The sequence below is a fragment of the Chelon labrosus genome (assembly GCF_963514085.1).
Source record: "Chelon labrosus genome assembly, chromosome: 11".
Classification (NCBI taxonomy): Eukaryota; Metazoa; Chordata; class Actinopteri; order Mugiliformes; family Mugilidae; genus Chelon; species Chelon labrosus.
This window is the reverse complement of record NC_140344.1, coordinates 6,917,618-6,937,009: the sequence shown is the minus strand read 5'-3', so window position 1 is coordinate 6,937,009 and position 19,392 is coordinate 6,917,618. Positions and strand designations below refer to the sequence as shown.

The following is a 19,392-nucleotide window of genomic DNA, read 5'->3' as shown; positions in this document are numbered from 1 at the left end:
CAACCACCAACAGAGGGCTCCTACATAAAAAACTGGAACCCTCTGCCGTCCAGTTACAAATGGAAAAACCTTTTGGATGAAGAGAAATATGTTTAAAAATTAAAAAGAAGTTCAGTTGAACTTGATGTTCCTAAATTCATAGGAACATCGTGACCTGGATGGCTTTGAAAACAGCTTTTCACTGCTAACACTGCAAATATTCCAAGTAACCCAGGCATTCATGTCACAGAAAATGCTGCAACTTCCTCATATGACTCACAGCACCATGACTTCCAAGCAATCCAGCAACAAGAACTCCTTTTGACCATGGACCCTTAAAAATCTAGTTTACATGTGCCTAAAATTACTGTAGTCATAAAAAGGGATTCTAAGAATTAAGCCGCACCAATCAGTAACTTTCTGTGTCTACACTATAAACTCATCTGACTTATGTAGACTTTGGGATTTCTTCATGTATATGTTATTTGCAATTTCTGCTTGCACACGCACCAAAAGTCAGTGACTGAATCTGTGCAACAAACTGTTTTACAGTTACTTGTTATCAGACAGAGGCCATATTCAGAGTCTGAGCTCATAACAAAAGATAATTCACTAATCTGTGGATTACAGAGGAAACAGTGGGCATACAGTACCGAGATCAAAGTTCATATTGCTTTACTGCAGGAAATGGAATTGGTTTACAACAGCGGGATGTGTTTGAAACTAAGAGCTACAGACAAATTGACTAGAGGAAAATACTGCAGTCTGCTGAGCCGAGCCACCTTCAAGTTGAAAAAAAATAAAATAAAAATCTACTGCAGTTTCTGTAGTGAATATAAAATGCCCCTCCTGTGGATTTTTATTGTTTTACAGCCCTGAAACTCCGGCTCCGCCATGGCCGGTCCTAAGCCCGGATGAGAAAGGAGGAAGGTTGGACGAAGGGTTAGCAACCCTTCTCTGTAAAAAAAACCCACCGCTACAGAAACGCAAACAAGGAATTCAACAGACACTTCGGTACTGGGAGAGGATGGATCTCCAGCTGGAGGTGATATGACGCCGGGTAGCGAAAGCCAGACTTTGGAAGCTGCCAGGCCGACGACCATCATCTCTACCAGGACCACCATCAACATCGGAACATGGAATGTGCGCACCATGTTCGAAACCGGAAAAACAGCACAAATAGCAGCACTGGAGATGGTTAGGGCACAAATTACGCAAACCGGTCTCAAACACCACCAGACAGTCCCTTTCATGGAACCCGCAAGGGAAGAGAAAGAGAGGTCGACCTCGAAACAGTTGGAGCCGAGACCTGGACGCGATGTCAAGAGAACAGGCCACTCTTGGGGACAGTTGGAGAAGATTGCTCAGGACCGGGATGGCTGGAGAACCCTTGTTAGCGGCCTATGCCCCAGGAGGGGTCAAAGGCGTAGATAGATAGCCCTGAAACACAGTGGATGTAACTGTCAAAGTAAAAGTCTACACATTTATTCAAATCAAGCACAAATACAAAACTAATATATGAACAGCAACGGCATGGACTTGTTGTACTACTTGCAAATTTTAACATAATAAAAGAACACTCAAATAAAGTGAATGGTAAATGCTGGAGAGAAGCCAAGTCAGAGAGCACGCCTGAAAACCATCCATCATTTGTGGCAGGATCTAGGTCAAGGCCATGAAGCAACATAAAAAAACTATGTGGTGTAAAAGAATGGGTATAGTTTGCAGCAGCATCCAGATCTGCAAACCTCAAAGGACTTCAGCTGTAAACGCTACCAAAGGAGGGACATGAAAAAGGACGGGACAAAATTGCCATGCATGGTTTCCATTTTCTTCCGCTAATAGATCTGATACTACATGTAGTCAGTGTCAAAAACCTGATCATAATGTTGTCTTTCCTTTTATCATGAATGACACAATGTCTGACATAGTAGGAAAAGTTCACGTTACTAATTAACAATGTCCTAGGACACCATGACTGAGCCAACAGGCACATCATCAATTCTTTAAAAGCAAGCTGAAGAATAATATCTGCAGGAATGAATATTTATCAGTGTGGCACTGAATATGCCAAAATAAAAGGTCATTTCAGGAGCAAGCGCGCTGTGTGTTTGGCTATGAAAACAAACACACAGCACAAACACAGCACACCTGAGAGGTGTGTCATCACCTCAGAGTCTACAGAAACCAACTGATTATTGACACAGAGCTAATCCTACCAGTCAAGAGATCATTAGTATGTTCGTCTGAACCCATTTGATATTCACCAAATACGTTCCAATAAGTCTAATTTCTGATCAGACTGTACAACATTAACGTACGACCTGGAGTTTTATGATTTTAGAGCACTGACCCAGAAAATGTGTGTTTACAGAGCAAAGATATCAGGCATACAGGCAGCTGATAACAATGAAATGATGCAAGTCGCACAAAGGCAAGAAAGTTCAGTCCAGTCAAGATTTAGTTTGTGTTAGGTTTACTCTCCGTGCTTTGCCTAGATTCATAAAGCATTAAAAACACTTTCAAATGATTAAGAAAATGTATATTTATTTACAAGACTTTGGCAACATATAAAATATTTATAAAAATCAACCATTAGGGTTTTCCTTAAAAGCAAATTCATGACCTGAACAAACTGATAAATACACATCAATAGTATTTACATCAACAAATTAAGGCTCAGACTTGATTGTAAAATAGCTGATTTTACTTAAATCATCATTTTCCAAGGTTTTAGCTGCATAAAGAGCCAAAGCAGGAAACATGGCATATTTTGAATGATAAAACAATTAACAGCAACAGCAATTTTAAATATCTTGATAGAACTGCATAGTTTTCAGTTCAGTTTTGACCAACCTATAATCTTAAAGTGTCCTGATTAAAACAAAGGCCACCACTTAGAGTAGAAAATGTCAAGGTCAAATGTGAGCAGTGAAAGGGACATTTATTCATCTACAAAACCTTTCAAGGGGCTGAAAGACATCTTTCAGATTCCATCAAAAGGCTCACAACTTCAGAGTAAAACACATAATGGGCAGTCTTTTTGCTCTGCGTGCCCTAGTTTGCTGCTCAATGAAGAAGCCTCTTCCTGCTGTAGGTCCTCCCAGTGTTTAGACGTTTGATTGGCTGGCTGTAGGGAGAGAGGTCAACTCCATCTACTTCTGTCCTCTCCGATGCAGATTCATCTAAAACATCAAATAAATGGTATAGAAGGCAAGTTAGCTTGCAGTAAGATCAAAGACAAGTTCATTGTGTTTATCTGTCTGACATACTTAATTTACATTTACACTTTTATAACAGAGTTCCAACGTGCTTTAATAAAATTACCAGACAACTGATAAAATGCAATAAACGAGAATCAAAGTACAAATAAAAGAAGAAATGAGTTCAGACAATAAAACATATCATAAATTTTCAACTCGAGGCAAGGTAACATAATGAACCAGATATAATTCGGACATGAGCGTCTAAGAAAAGGCTTCTATACATGAGGGAATCTTTAAAAGAGTCCTACTATTTTTAGGACGTTGATTCCACGTGATAGGGGCCAGCACAGCAAATATCACATTTAGTTTTATATTTTGTGCATGGAAAGGAGTGAAGACCAAGATTAAAAGACAGGTGTGGATGAGTGGTAAAGTACGGAGCTAAATGCCTGGAGATGCAACCAGGGTCCAGGCCGTGTATCAAATAATCAATAATCTGGATGATTAGTGGCTGATAGACAGCTGAAAAGACACAAGAGCTCTGATCTAGAGGCTCATGTTGGCAAATAAAAACTACACAAAGCCAAAAAATTTTCAGATCCTTCAGACTATTCTCTCTTTTACCAAGACCTTGGGAAATGATGTGGTCCTGAAACAAGTTTCTCCAGTAGAGACTTGGAACTGTGTTGGGATCTAACTGTAGCCTTAAATGACAATAAGTCAGTGGTTGTCAGTTATTTTCTGCTCAGTCTGTGCGACTGACTGGGATATCGTGTGAGTTTTCTTTGCACCTTGCGATGTGGTGGGCAACTTTGTACGAGGCTAACAGTGCTTTTTTATTTACTGACGCCGCGCTCACAAAATGAGGTGCCTTTTGGCGACACCCCTCAGCTCTGTACACCTGTGTTCCTGTGAACTTCTTCTACTGGGTTGAACAGGCAGCCTGTTGATCAGTTTGAGCACTGCTGCCACCCAGTGACTGGTGGCTTGTTTATGGTTCAAGCATGTCCTCCCTGCCCCTCACGCCCCACTATTTGAGAAGTACTGTAATAAGTAGGGATGGCTCGATACAACTTTTTCATGTCCGATACCGATACTGCAACTTGGAGTATCTGCTGATACCGATATCAATCCGATACCTTCTTTTCTCCTCTGTTAAGTTGTGAATAATACATATAGTTTGTATAGATGTACTTTGCTTAATATGGACATCTAAAAACACCATGGTCAAACTGTGCAACAAACATTCTGCTCCCCTAAGGGAAGAAATAAAATAGCCCACGATGTGCCTCACGCCATAAGCTCTTTATTTAAACTTCAAATCAGTGCAAACTGCAAACTCTAATGTTTCTTCTTTCACATGTAACCTCTGGGGTTGAACTGTATGTAAAACACCCATATCAAACTAGATTTAGAATGGACTCAGTAATGTTCCATTGATGACTATAGGACAGGGGTGCCCACACTATTTTGGCTTGCGAGCTGCTTTTACAATGACCAAGTCAAAGTGATCTATCTGTGTATCCTAAGTCATATTAATTGTTGATACAGTGTTAAAAGCTCTATCCATCTTTGTTTTTATTTTTATCAAGAAAAACTGGTGCACTGCACCTTTACAAAAATAGAGCTGTCTCTTTAAGAAAGACGGTAGTCTTGAGTTGTTGTGGTTGAAGTTGTGCGTGGCTGTGGATGTGTGCCGCTGAACTGAGGGTGTGTTGCAAATATAAAGTAAAATAAATAAAGATGAAGGTTTGTCTTGCTGTTTGTTTTGGAGCTGCAACAGATAATTGTTAAGCCAGACTAACATGAAAAACATTTATTTATTTTTTTAAATGGCACGCGATCTACCCGCACCGGTCGATCGTGATCGACGTAATGGGCACCCCTGCTATAGGACATATAGCTGCTTTAAGTGACTGCTAACTTTAAATAACTGTCACAAACACTTGCTGCTGCCACCCCTTGAGACACTCGCGTTGCACAAGTTGCATTCAGCTGTTTTACTTTTCTCTTCCTTGCGTGCAAAGTAACTCCACACAGCTGACATGATAAGAGCGCTAGGCTAATTCACTGTCACGAGGTTCTGTTTACACACGCTTGCAGCAGATGCTCTCTGTTTACGGCATGTCGCGTTAAGTTAAGTTGAGCATTTGGGCTTCGATGTTCGATCCTGAAATTTTGACCAATATCGGACAGATACCGATCCTAAGTATCGGATCGAGCCATCCCTAGTAATAAGTAGGGCTGAACGATTTGGGAAAATAATCTAATTGCGATTTTTTCCCCCAGTATTGCGATTTAATATGCAAATTTTTATTTTATCCTCTTTTTTTCGCAACAAAACATAATGAGTGATTTAAATATGAACAACACAATATTAGATACATTTAGTGTAAAATGTTCTTTCCCATAGGCTGGGCCTATTTGTTAGAATTAAATTAAAAGATGTATGACTTGAAATAAATGACATTTTTATTTAACTGCTCATTACAGAAACATCTGTGGCTTTGCCACTGTGCATTTAAAGGAAAACAACCTGGACCTTATTTCTAGCATAAAATATCATCGTTTACTCACCAATAGCACTTTTGTTTCATTTGCACTTGTTCAGGAGATAATTAGATCAGCGTATATCCATATAGCGGGAGTGGCCAGGGCATCGAAACGCAGCCTCTAAATAACGCATTATCTGCAGCGAAACTCGTTCATTCCACCAATACTTTCTTATGATACGCTAGTGCTATTCCCTGTTGAGTCCGGAGTTACGTGTTAACGCCATCCGGGGTCTGTAGATTGACCTACAGACCCCGAATGATGTCTTCTAACCTCTGAGCGGCGCTTGTTTACCTGTAATTTGCTACTGCTATGGTTCGTCCACAACCTCAGAGTAGGACAAATATTCAGCCATGTTGCAAAAAACTAGCAGTAACAAATTACAGGTAAACAAACCGACCATCGCGGATGGGCGCACCGCTGCAGAGACATCGTCCAAGTCAGAAGCTTATCATCTTCTCGCGTCACATGACCATCTTGTAATCGCGCAAGTTGCGGTTAGAAATCGCGTTTTATCATATCGCGATATTATCGCAAATGCAATTAATCGTTCAGCCCTAGTAATAAGTTAACAATTTAGCATTTAAGAACAAGAATTTTACATTTCAGACTTAAACTAACTCACAGACAACAGCATTAGTAAAAGGATAATGGTAAACAACCTACCTTTAAAATTCTTTTTCCTCTTACTGGCAGAACCAGTTTTCCCCTTGAACAACAGTGGAGACTGAGTGAGGGCCAAAATGCCACTGGCTGTCACCGGCTTTCTTGCCTTTGCACTGGGAGGAGTTTCTACTGACAAAATGCACGAACAGACTTGAATAAATGACTCAAACTCAACCCCAATGATTTTGTGTCTTTAGCGAACCTTTATGGAATCATAAAGACACGTAATGTGCAAAAAAGGACATTTTTAATTCATGATTTAATAAATCATATAAGCCATTAATAAAACTTCTAATTCAATGATAATTTACTTGCTTTCCAGAAAAAAATTCTTCTCAACATAACATTATAGTAAACTATAACTTACTTGAATGGACGTCTCCACTTTCAGAAGTCCAGATCATTTCTTCCTCGGCTCTGGGAGGATCTGTGTCAGTGTGTTGAGACAGTTTTTCCATCCAGTACAAGTCTTCCAGTGGAGAGAGAGGCGATGCTTGGGTTCCAGCTGGAGGTGACGGTTTGCAAGTCAAAGCTAATATTTCAGCTTTGCTATCTGAAGGTACATCAGTGTCCTCAATGTCTTGTAACCTACGAACTCCAAGTTCTGCTTCCTCCAGTAACTCTTCCAGTTGAGGCTCCCCCTTCAGCCCGCGATCTTTGCCTGCAAACACTCCAATCTGAGCTCTTTTCCTGCGAGGCCAGCTGTTGAGGTTGTCTGGGGTCACTTTCCCTACACTCTGAGGGGAAGGAGTCAGGGGAATGATGTCTGCAATTGCCACGGGAGACATTGTTTCAGCAGGATGACGTGTAGGGGTGTAGGACTGGCAAATGTAAGTCTGGACACTTCCACCCTTCCCAGGGGTAGCATGAGCACAGATAGATGGCGAAATGCAACCAGGCTCTCTGAGTTTAGGGAACAAAGCCATGGAGCTTTCTAGCTGAGGTTTCATACCTACTAAAGGACTTTGAGTGCCTGATTGAGGACCTCCATCTGAAGCAAAGTCACTTGCATTCATAGAATCTGTGCGTTTTATTTTGAGCTTGGGAAGACCAGATGTTTGCATTTCCATTTCTACTTGGTAGGTGAGAGGTTTTGGAGTACCTGTGCCTTTTTGTCGGCCAGGTCTTGCTGGGCCTCTTGGTGTTGAAAATTGAGGGGAATCATTTCCGTACCCTAAACGAGCAGCGGCCTCCCGTTGTTGGCGGTCAGGGGTCTTCCGGAAGCCATACGTTCGGCCAGTTGAGCCTTGGGATGGCACAGATTGTTTAGGAGAGGCTATGTTTGACAGAAAGTCTTCACTAGACACTGAAGGCTTCCTTGAAAAGCTAATGTTCATCTTAAGGCCACCACTAAACTGGGCCTTCACAACTGCTGCCTCAACAATGTCAATGCTATCATCATCTGTGGTTGCACAGTTGACACGAGAGGAGTCAAGCTGCTGTGAATCCGTATTGCAACTGGAGTCAGTTTCAGAGGACTGAGATGTTTCCGTCTGCGCCTCTACTTTTGTATCTGAATGTATGTTCTTTTCAACAAGTTCCCCGTTCTGAACAGATTCAGTGTTTAGTTTAGAGGCAAAATTCTCACTAGAACGGGATCTTAAGTCATGTCTGGTGATCCTACCATCTTGACCAGACATTGATCTTAACACTAGCTTTGCTGGAGACTTTACCGAAGTATCTATACCTTCTGAAATAGTACTGCCTCGTAATGGTGTAAGTACTGGCTTACACGGAGTTCGTCCAGAGCGAGTAATCATTTGATGAGAGGGACTTGGGGTCTTAGTTTGACTTTTAGTGTAACATTCAGGTGAGATGTGGTGGTCTACAGGTGGTGTGGACCGTGAAGGAGGTGTTTCTTGAAGGCACTTGGTGTCAGTTTTTTCAGGTGTTTTCATCCAGTTGTGAAGTTTTTCAGAGGACCTATTTGCCTGTTCAGACACCCTTACCAGGCTTACTTGACAAGTCTTTTCTGGGGTCTTGAAAATATCTCTTTTAGTGTTTGTGCTTTTGGCAGGGCTGTTGGGGGTTGTTGTCAGTCTCAAAGAACTGCGAGGTGCAGCACAAGGCGATTCTGGTACTTTAAAAGTAGCTCTGCTCTCCTTCACTCTACATTTCTGGGGAGAAGGAGACCATGTGACACTTTTCTTGGGAGTCCTGGAAATCGGGCTACTGAGAAGTTGTAATTCAGAAGTGGAACTGCACTCGGCCAAAGCTTTGACTGGAGTCCTGAGAATGCCCTTCAGAGGGCTCCTCATAAGGCTTTGCTTAGTAGGTGTCTCAACAACAAGAGACTTACAGGCTGGAGATCTGAAAGGACTGCCCCTCAAAGCCATACCACGTCCAAAAGAGGTGCCTGCTACAGGACTCTCTGCAACAGAGGAAACATGCCTGGTTGAAGGTGGGGTATGCGAAAGTTTAGGATTTTGAGGTGTCCTGGGTGTCCTAGGAGTCCTGTTCCCAGTAGTGGCCTTCCCATGTTTGCTAGGTGACTTTGTTGGTGTCTTGTTTGGACTCTAAAAACAACAAAAGAAGGTATGTGTAACTCATAGTACAGTATATTAAGAGGACAAAAATAATTTGATAAGTGCATGCCATTATACATCTATGCTTTTGCAATAACCCAATTTACAAAACTGTCATGTGAAAATATTGTGACAGATGTAAAATGTATGTAAAAAGTTACCTCAAACACACTGGAGTCTGTGCGCAGCCGTGACCTGGTGGCCCTGTATGTGCCAGACTGGTCAGAAGGACGATTGGGGGAATCAGCAGCCCCGAAAAGAAGACGCATGGGAGACCGAACTGGTTTTAGCTTAAATTCACTGATTTTGCCTTCGCTGAGATTAAGTTGGGATGCAGAGAGAGCCCTGTCCAGGTTTCGGGAACGAGGCTGAGAACTTGAGTAGAAGGTGCTTGAATTTCTCCTAGCAAACGTCTTTGTCCTTGGGCTTCTTCTTAGGTCTGAAAAAAACAAAGCACAAACTTATGTAGTAGTGAAAATTCATTCATCTTCTATAACCACTTGTCCTGTGAAGGGTTGCGGGGGGTCTAAATTGCACTTGCATATTTGTCATGTCCAAAGAAAACAAAACAAAATAATAATTGCAACATATACATGTCCACTATCCAAATACGGTTGATAGTAACTGTCTTATGATGATTTCATTTTAAAGGGAAGTATATTTGTTGTCATAAGCTGTATTCAATACTTTTTATTTAAATATGCTACATTCCTGTTGCTTCTATCAGAATCTTCTCTTCGTTCCAAAAACATCTTTATTGTGTACATAAAAACACACTGGTATAGATCATAAATCGTACATTCATGTGAACTTCATGTGGAAAAACAAAAATAGTTATCAGTAAAATACCTTCTCCAGGTTTTACTGGCGATTCTTCCACAATGCAGTCTTCAGTAAGGACCGATCTCCTACAAAAAAAAAAAAAAAAAACATGTCAAAGCAATGTAAATACTTTTAATTCACTAATTCCATGAACAGAAATACCTAACGTTTACTATAATAACAGTGACATACCTTCCCATTTTCTGCCTGTACAGGAGGCGGCTGGACACTTGCTTGTGGGCAGGTGTCTCACAAACGTTATTTGTGAGAAGCTTGTGCCTCTCTGAAAGGACGAGATTTTCCAAGTAATTAAAACGGCCTTTTTCAGTCAGTCAAGCAGTTTATCTGAATACCAACATACTCAATAATGCTGAACATAACTCAACGCTGAAAAATAAAAGCCGATTTCTCCTGTAGATTAAAGGTACCACATAAATAAATTCTTCTATGAAACTGTATTCCTTTACCTTCAGATTCATGATATCGCTTGCGCTTGAGTCCCTCCACCGCAGACACAGACCGGCTCCTTGGCAATTTGGCTTTCTTTGACGGTGAAATAATCTCTTGGTTGAACAAGTTTCTTCTCACCTTGGTCACTTCTGTGGAACAATACAAAGTATGGGTTTAAAACAACACAGTGACACATTTTTCAGTGTAATAACGTCTTTCAGGTGAATAATGTGTGTTACTCCTCCCCAAATCAATCAAGTGTATGAACTGATGATGTCCAGAGTGTATAGAGTGGCTTGACTGCTGAAAGATTTAAGGAGTGCCCCTCTCCTGATTAGCCTCAAAGCTAAAAGTTATACAACATATTAAGGGAATTGGTTTTAATAGAAGGGTTTGAGGATGTTTTGGTCATAAATTGAGTAATATTATTCCCAGCTTCCAACAGTCTTCGTATTTAAGGAGTAGATTTTTTTCCAGAGACAAAGTAAACCTTCACATGTTAACTTCAGTCTAAAGATAGATTCTGGCTAAGAGAAGCCAAGTGGTGATAAGTGTGATCAGGTAAGGTGTAAAACAGAACATACCTTGTGTTTCTTGTTTCTGTGGTTGTGGTTCTGGAACAGGTTTCTCCAAAGCAACACAGGCTTTTGATCTAGACTAATGTAAATAAACAGGTACTTAAATTAGACATCTAAAATAAACATTAATTGCATGTGTGACTTAACACATTTTACAACTGAAGTGAGTGCAAAATCATTGGTCAAGGTTATAATGTTACTTTAACTGAAATAAACAATGAAGCATCTTACAGCTCTTGTAGTTTTTTTGGATATCTCTATTTGTCGAAGACTCTGTGATGATTCAGTCATACTGCGATGACGAGTCAGCATCCCGCTCCTAAGGCAAAGAAAATAGATTATGGACCTTCCAAAATATATATATATATATCAATGAGTAAACTGAAAATAGCTTCTAAACGCTCAATTACTATGACTCCATTACAGAGGCATTAAAACGGTATCAAATGTTTATTTTATCTGCAGAACTACTTGTCTGATTCAAATTAATAGGCCTAGACTTATAACGGTTCTCCAAGACTGATACACTGAGTTTTTTTTTAACGTAGAGACTTTTGTTTTGGGGAGATTTATAACCGATGCCTGACACTGAGACACATAGTACACACTATTCAATTTAACAGGACATTTCTGTTATTTAGGTTCTAACATATACTCATTAGGATTTGTCTTTTATTCCCATATGGATTTGATAATAGTAGGTACAGAAACTCAACTCAGCAATCTCAGTGAGATTCTTTGTGACTTCCCATAATCAAACCATGTCTTTCCAGGAAATGTACAGCCTTGCCTCACCTTCTTTTGTTGGCTGAGCGAGTTCGCAGGTCCTGCAAGCAATCTTTTCCATCGGAAATCAAGCTGTGCATGGAGATGGAAGTTGAGGAGACTGAAGGGGAAATGCTGTCCTTGGCAACTGACTCGTCGCTGAAGAAGTCAGCTGGAAGAACAGCCACTAAAGCCTCTGGGAGCTGTGTGCCCAGGCTGTGGTAGATGTCTGCAAGCACTTTGGGGACAGAGGTCAGGAACCTGCCATGTTGCAAGAAAGGTTAATGTTAGATTAAATACAGTTGCGATATATTTGGCTCCTTTATAATCAGTATTTTATCTTAACATTCAGCATAGTTGCTATGACGCCCTAAGCTAGTACCAAACCTGGCTTTAGTTGTTTTCAAAATTACTATTTATTATAGAAAACAAGGCCGAAAATGCGGCCTTACCATTAACTTATACAAATTGTATAAATGAATACTGCTTAGTCTTTCAGCAAGAAAATGATTAAGGTTTTTATTTTTCTTCACTGCAACAATCTTCAGGAGAAATACAAAATAAAGATACATTTTTTTGCTACCCTGCACTCTTACCCTGGGAGGACATCATCTTGGAGGAACCTTGCAAGGTAAACTGGATCTTTTGTTAGGGAGATTATCCTAAGCATTTCAGCTGCCTGAAGAACATAAAAGGAAACATTCAATTTTAAAAAAACAACACAGATATTCTGTAGCCAATTAGTTCCACATGACCATTAAACAAACAAAAAAAGTCAATTGCAAAAAGGGCGAGTAACGTGGCTGTTACCTCCTCTGCCATCTGATCGACATCCAGTGAGTCAGACTCCTCTGAGGAGAAAATTCTGCACAACTCCAGCCTCAACACCACCTGCAGCTGGCACCTAGATCAGACAAGGTGCGTTACTGACACCTAAGTGTTAAAGACCTCACTTTATACCACAATGGCTTATTGTTGTCAAACAGAGGGGAAACATGTGCATTCATTTTTCATCAATGAATCCAAAATAAAGTTAAAGCCCAAGATTTGCAATCACTCACTCTCTGACTTTGCTATCAGAATCTTCAGCCATGCCATAGAGCTGTCTGATTGATTTGCTTGTCTTGAGGAGGTACTGCTGGATAAACATGGAAGTCTTCACCTAAACAAACAAACAAACAAAAAAAGTTATATGCAAACTATTTAAAATTTTGCCCCATTGGCCTTTCATATTGCATACATTATTCATCACATTATTTTGAGCTTTTGAACTATAAAAATGATAGATTGCACCACGTGTCTAACCTCCAGACTTGATTCAGCTGCAAAGAAGGTTTTCACAGCAGACAGAAGCTGCTGGACACCTGTAAGGACATTCGAGTCTCTCTCTGCAAGAGCCTTTTCATAACTCGACTTCAAATGGGACAGCAACTCTGCCTCACTAGTGAAACCTTGGCAAAGAGAGAGGATGCATTACTTGATTTCATAGCATATAAATAAAGAACAGTTTAATATATAAAATAAAAAATATATATACATCTTTGCCATCTTGCAGAATTGATTACATTATACACAGTGAAAATTTGAGCAGCTGTATTTTATGTCTTAACATGGACACTAACTGATAGTGCTGGTCCTTCCAGATTTGTTCCTGTCACTCGATCGTCTCTTTCCTGGTTTGTCTGACGGCCTCCCATCAGTTCCAAGCTGCTCAGCCTCAACCTGATTCTTTTGGGCTTTGACATTCAGGCGTGCCACATTCAGCATTTGTAATGAACGGCTCATGGTCTTCATCTTCTGTTTCACTGGTGTTCGCTGAGCGCCACCTATTGACCAAGACAGAAAATGATACAGAAGAAAAAATCTGTTGTTAAGTCTGCGGCAAGAATATTTGTGATTTCCAATATTTAAAATTTATTTTTACAGCTTTCACAAAAAGCAATAAATATTCACATAAAATGAACATGGAGGTTGCTTACGTTTCTTGCCCCTCTTCTTGTCTGAGTCCTGGGATGTCTGGTACAGTTCGGACAGACCACTGATCAGTTCCTGCTGCAGGACAGACAACTCCTCCTCTTCTCTCTGCTCTGGCACTGCCTGCAGCAACCTGTTCAACAATGTCAGAATGACATCAGGAACATGTCTTACATAGATGGTCTTTCATTTTTTTGTGCTACACTAGAACACAAAAAGGTGGTCTTATTAAATAATGTTCTGTTTTCCCAAAATTATAAGTTTAGGAATAGAAAACAGAAAATTACCCGTACCTCATTGACTCCATTAGATGAGAGCTGACCCCTGACTGGTCAGACTGAGGGAACCAAGTCCCGAGTGTGCTTGTTGTCAGTGGGCTATGGCTGAATTCCTGTAGAGCCCATTCGGGAACCGGATGATCATTTAACTTGTCTGTGGAATAAACAAATGTAAACAAACACAGATAATGAAAATATAAAACCCTTTTATAGCAAATGCAATCCACTGCTTTGTGTAATAAAGAAACTGTATCTTTGTTTTAGAAAAACTCCAAAAGTCACTCTAACAGAGTAAATATTGGGCAATTCTCATCACTCAAACGCCATCTTTAAGGTAAAGTAGGTTGGTGTTAGTAACATGCTTTATCGGGCTACTCAACAGGACCTGGGAGACTGGTCAGAATTGAGGGAAGGATGAATGCAGCCAAATACAGAGACCATGCACCAGAGTGCAGCAAGGCTAACAATTTGCTTTTTTCAGCATGGTCTAAAGTATACATTAAAGACGACACTGGACTGAGTTTTAGACAAGCCTCTGATACCTCTTATAGACCAGTGCAGTTGAGGTATGGTTCAGAGGCAGTAACTCATTTCAAATTTGTGTTTCAACAGCCACGCGGCCAGGAAAACTGGTTTCAGAGCAGCACCAACACTTTGCTGGACAAGAACCAAAAACCACTTATTGTCAGGGGGCTGAGCATGTGATTGTCATGATCAATACGCGCGCCATTTTTGTGAGTGCACTGTTTTTTTTAAAAAGTGTAGCGTCTGGCCTGCTTATTCAGAACTGTCAGAGCTTCAGTGTGGATATTAAATCAAAGCAGTCCATAAAAAAGACAAACCATATACTCGCACTGTCCTCGACAGAAAATTAGCATACAGTAAAGAGAGCTTCAAAGACAAACGGGAGATGGAAAAGTGGAGATGTATGAATTGACATAATTACACGGCTGTATGGTGGGTCTCTGGCCTGTGGAAAACTAAACTGGTTCTTAGAAGGTTTGCAAGTTTATCCAGATCTGAACCAGCATCATCACAGAACTGATGACTGAAAGGAGGACTGACTATGCACTTCAACTCTCTCTTCAAGATCTGTGAAGAAACCTTAAGCTACAACAGAACAAGAAGCTATTTATCCCATTTATCCTGAATGAACTTGACAGGATCTGCCACAGAGAATGGGATAGACTGCCTGAATCCAGGTGTGTAAAGTCTGTAGAATGTTACCTAAGACAAAACATAGTTAAAAACTTTTCAAAGAAACCTGTTTTTTTTTTTTAAATCTGCTTATTATCATTCTATGGAAAAGACAGCTGAAATATCTAGTAATACTCTAGATGACTACTTTACTAATTTACCTCAAAACAAGTATATCTGACATGAAATTTCTTATCAGCTAATGTATACAGTGATACCACTATATGTGCTGAAATATCATCCTTGCTTTAATGCATACCGTTGACACTTTCACTATCTTCCTCCATGATGTTGTACACTACTCCCAGAACACTGCTCACTACATCTGGCAGGTCAGCAGAGGTTTCAGCAGTTGCAGGGGCAATGATTTCCGTATTCAAGATCTGGTCAGGCTGAGTGATTACAGGCTGGAGAATGGTGAGCAGAGCTGTACAATGTGACAGTGGGGTGAGGACTGCTGAGGACATCAGCCCATTGTTATTCACCTCAGCCAGCTGGGAAACAAGTAGGAGATGAGAAGGGAGCAGACATGAATCAATAAATGCATACAGAAAACATGAAAGATGAAGATTAGTATCTCACATATCTTTGAAAATGGCTGGTTCATATTCCAACTGGCTTTCGACTCCATAGCCAAAAAATTGAACAACCCACTCACCACCCTAAAATCCCTACAAGCTGTTAAAAGATTCAAACCTACAACCAGGCATAAAATGGAAAACATTTGAAAATGATTTCTAGACTTCCAGGTAATTAAAGTTTATTGTTGCGACAGATTGGCATTAGATTTGTTTGTCTGTCCTTCAATTTGTCTTCTCGGCTTCCATGTTAGACTGGAAGTTTATCTCTTTTTTCAGTGAATTTCTTTTTGTTGAATGTGAGTGCAAAGATGTCTTAGAAAAACTTTGCTTTTGGACTCTGAGGGACATAAAAACATCATACACTTTTGATATGCTGATGATGGCATCTGAAAACTTTAGATTACCAAAGTAAGTATAATGTACACATTTATATATAATATAGCAACTGTTTCATGAAAAGGAAAGCACATTGTCACATGTTGTCTTTATGTGCACAAAAAATGTTTGACATTGCAACAGAGCCTTTACTGTACTGTGTAAACCCACAATATGCATATATGAGTATACAACAAAACTGCTGTGTTGGATGTCTCACCATGTGCAGAGCATGAGAAGACAGTTCCATTAAGAGATGCTGGAAAACTGCAGCTCCTTCTTCGCTATTGGAGCCCTGAAGCACCCATGACTCTGTGGAGGTCCGTGTCAGTGACGAGGCATCCCAGTCCTGCAGCACTCCTTTAAGACACACTAAAGTAGACTCTGGGAGAAGCCTCTGGTTTCGAGAGACTGGCTCCATTGTGACACCACAGCTCTGCATCACATGACCTGATTTGGTGACAAATAATACAACACAAATTAATACGGCAAGTCTTTTTCAGCTTTCATGTTCAATGTGTTTGATTTTTTTCACTTGGCTGACATTTATGAATCAATTTCCCTATTGCGTTTGGTTCATAAACATACATTTGTAAGATCACATAATGGTTAGTGTCTGCAATGCTAAACATTGGACTTTATTATTGCTCAAAATGTGACAAAAAAATGCGTCATTAAAAGTTAACCTAGTTTTGAGTATGTATATTTTAGATTTTATTAAGTGCTCTAAAGGCCGCTACAGAGGTAGTAAGTCCAGAAACAAATCACACAAACACACAACTGCAATTCTTATTAAAATAATCAAATATCCTGTGATCAGTCTCAGTAAAAACGGAACGTGATCATTTACGTTCAAGTTTAGGAAAATGGCTTGACTGAGGGTGGTCTGCTGAAGAAATGGCTAGAAATGGCACATATGCAAGAAATAGATTGAAAAAAAGAAGACTCCAAAATTATCTGTGGATACCGACCTTGCTCCCACTGCAGAACACCATCTATGACAGGAAAAGCTAGGCGGTAGAGTCTTTCAGAAGACAGCATGTATCCAATACTGGACTTGAATGCAAAGGCCTCTCTCATGGCTCCTGAGTCTTTGTTGTGACTGCAGGAGAGGTTCAACAGTGTGACCACAGGGATCACTCTGCCACCGACCTGAGCTAGAACCTCAGACAGCTTGTCAGAGCCGAGGTTGTCCTCACACTTCACAACCTGCAATAAAACAAATGCAAAGTTTAAAAGGGAGTTGGTAGAGGTTTATAGCTATTCCAAAATGCATACAACTGCTTAGTGTTTGCATGGTAAAAGACTTAAGTTTGGGTTCATTTCTTAATTGTGCATCCTTTTAGAAGGCATCTTGGTGATTTTTGCTTTAATACTGCTGTGCTCACCTGGATATGAGATCTACTGTCAATCCAGTGAAGGACTACTTGTCGTTGAACCAGCAGGTCATGAAGTCCTTTGGATAAAATGTGATCTGTTACATCTGTAGGCAGGTCCTTGGCTCTATTAGATATGTAGTCCAAAAGTTGTGTCCCAGAGCGAGGACACTGTGAGACAATAAACACCACATTCCTCCCATTGCTTGAAATGTCATCTTCATGTGACACACTGGGCTTCCCACCACGGGTCGCCCTCCTGGGCCTCAGGGACAGTTTGGTGGGAGAGGTGATGTCTGGTCTGTCCCACTGAAAGTCCAGCAGAGTTTCCTTCAGTGCGTTTTGAACTGAAGAAGACTGGTTGGATTGTTGCTTCTGTTGAGAAGTACATGCTTTATCCTTCACGTCAAATTTCGCTTCAAACTCTTGCTCAAAGTCCTCAAACGTTTTATGCCGCAGCTCCTTGAAGTCGGACACCCTTGATATGAGACTGGCATTACGACCAGTCTTAGACTGAAAGAATTTATATCCCCATCGCACTTTCTCAAATCCATATTTGTAGCCGAAATGCAACAGAATGTGTAATATTCCTCGTTTGACGAAATGATTCCTGACATCCAGTGGGTCGCCTGAATCGCAATCTCCATAATCCACATCGATAACAAAAACCAAGTTGTGTAAAGCCATACCGTTAACTGTAAATCCCCAGTGACAGCCGGTGGCTCCAGAGCCCTTAACTCAGCGATATGCCATTAAAACAGGTCTGTCTAGGTCAAATGTAATCAAGCCCACTGCCACCAGCTTAATCAGAGTGATCCAAATGACTGGTCAGTGTGTGTGGGCACGCAGACGCCATTTACAATGAGCGTTAGCTAACTTCATGTTTCTGCTAACAGCATCTCGGTAGCTAACTATAATAACGAACAACTCAAACTAACACAAGTTACAGACTAGGTTCATATAGAACTGGACAACCTCCGGTTATAAACAGCGTAAATAATTAATGAAATAGGCACGCTTGAACTTATTTACGTACAAATAAAAGTACTTAAAGCGTCCATAAAATGTCACTCAGACACCTCAACTCCGCATTCGCCATTTTCTTGTAGTCGTCTCCTTAACCGTTCGCGCTCCTTGAATGAGAGCCCACCCTTTTCTCTGATTGGTTACATCCTCCAACAACACCAATCTCATTGGTCCAAATGTTGGTTTAAGACGCCCGGTGATACGCCATGACCCTGATGTTGAGTATTTATTGGACAAACGTTCAATCAATCAAACCTGAACCAAACTGAACACGCAACAGAAGAGCCAGGATTGATGATGGGCAGGCACCGCTTGCGTTTAACTTTTAAAGCAGCCTCAGTGTATCGAGACTGATGATTTACTGTTAGAAATAGTCTATTTCAAATAGACTATATTTTGAAAATTAACTGCTCCGTATCGCTAGCAAAACTCTTAGATTTGCTCCAGCTGAAACAGATACCTTTACTTTTCAGAAGTTAAATGTGGTTAAATTCAAAATATTTTTTCAAATATTCGTCATGTCTCCTGGTGTTATAAAAAAAACACGTGAATAAATAAATGAATGACTAATAAAATAAGCATGCCTTTAATACAGCACTTGCACTATTTTTAAGCTACCCAGCAGATAAGATTAGAAAAGCATTTGTCTTTGTATGAGAACATACGACCAGATAAAGAGTGCTACACCTGAAATAGCACTGAAGATTGGAAGTGACAAATGTTTCAAGCAATGGACATACTGAATATGATTTTATTTTTTTCTTTTTTTTCTTTAGCTAAACAAAATGTTCAAGGAAAAAAACAAGGGCACAATGTAGTGCCTCTCCGACCTAAACATGCTGCACCATTCTGGGGCGGGTCCCCCGATGGTCCTTAATCCCAAAATTGAATCTTTAAGGATATATTCTCTTTTTTGTTTGTTTCTTTTTGTGTATATGTGTGTACACACTACACAAATCATCCATTACCTACCTGTATTAACATAATCAATCATTGTTTTTACACTAATACTGTATTAACTGGCTGCTTTTATAGTATGTT

The 19,392-nt window shown here is 40.3% G+C and overlaps 1 protein-coding gene across 2 annotated transcripts; it reads right to left on the bottom strand.

The window, feature by feature from the left end:
• Nucleotides 1-1,324: 1,324 nt before the first annotated feature.
• ticrr (TopBP1-interacting, checkpoint, and replication regulator) lies at nt 1,325-18,719 on the bottom strand. Of its 2 annotated transcripts, none has more exons than XM_084555160.1 (21): nt 17,338-18,719; nt 16,921-17,158; nt 16,170-16,399; nt 15,253-15,487; nt 13,812-13,950; nt 13,524-13,651; nt 13,167-13,370; nt 12,850-12,995; nt 12,606-12,706; nt 12,355-12,448; nt 12,141-12,223; nt 11,575-11,805; nt 11,011-11,098; nt 10,786-10,858; nt 10,219-10,350; nt 9,944-10,034; nt 9,779-9,837; nt 9,091-9,368; nt 6,772-8,920; nt 6,405-6,533; nt 1,325-3,164 (listed from the first exon to the last, which is right to left on the bottom strand). In XM_084555160.1, exons 1-21 carry the CDS (start codon nt 18,010-18,012, stop codon nt 3,049-3,051), a joined length of 5,619 nt encoding a protein of 1,872 aa, XP_084411286.1. In that variant the 5' UTR covers nt 18,013-18,719; the 3' UTR covers nt 1,325-3,048. The 2 variants fall into 2 exon arrangements, with proteins under 2 accessions (XP_084411286.1, XP_084411287.1); XM_084555161.1 differs by having other exon boundaries at nt 6,405-6,530.
• Nucleotides 18,720-19,392: the final 673 nt, after the last annotated feature.

Coding starts and splice junctions, on each gene's coding strand:
- ticrr (XM_084555160.1), bottom strand. CDS start 18,012: ATGGCTTTACACAACTTGGTTTTTGTTATCGATGTGGATTATGGAGAT. Junction 17,159..17,337: donor ACAGTAGATCTCATATCCAG/GTGAGCACAGCA, acceptor GTTTTATTGCAG/GTTGTGAAGTGTGAGGACAA. Junction 11,099..11,574: donor CGCTCAGCCAACAAAAGAAG/GTGAGGCAAGGC, acceptor TCTTTGCCTTAG/GAGCGGGATGCTGACTCGTC.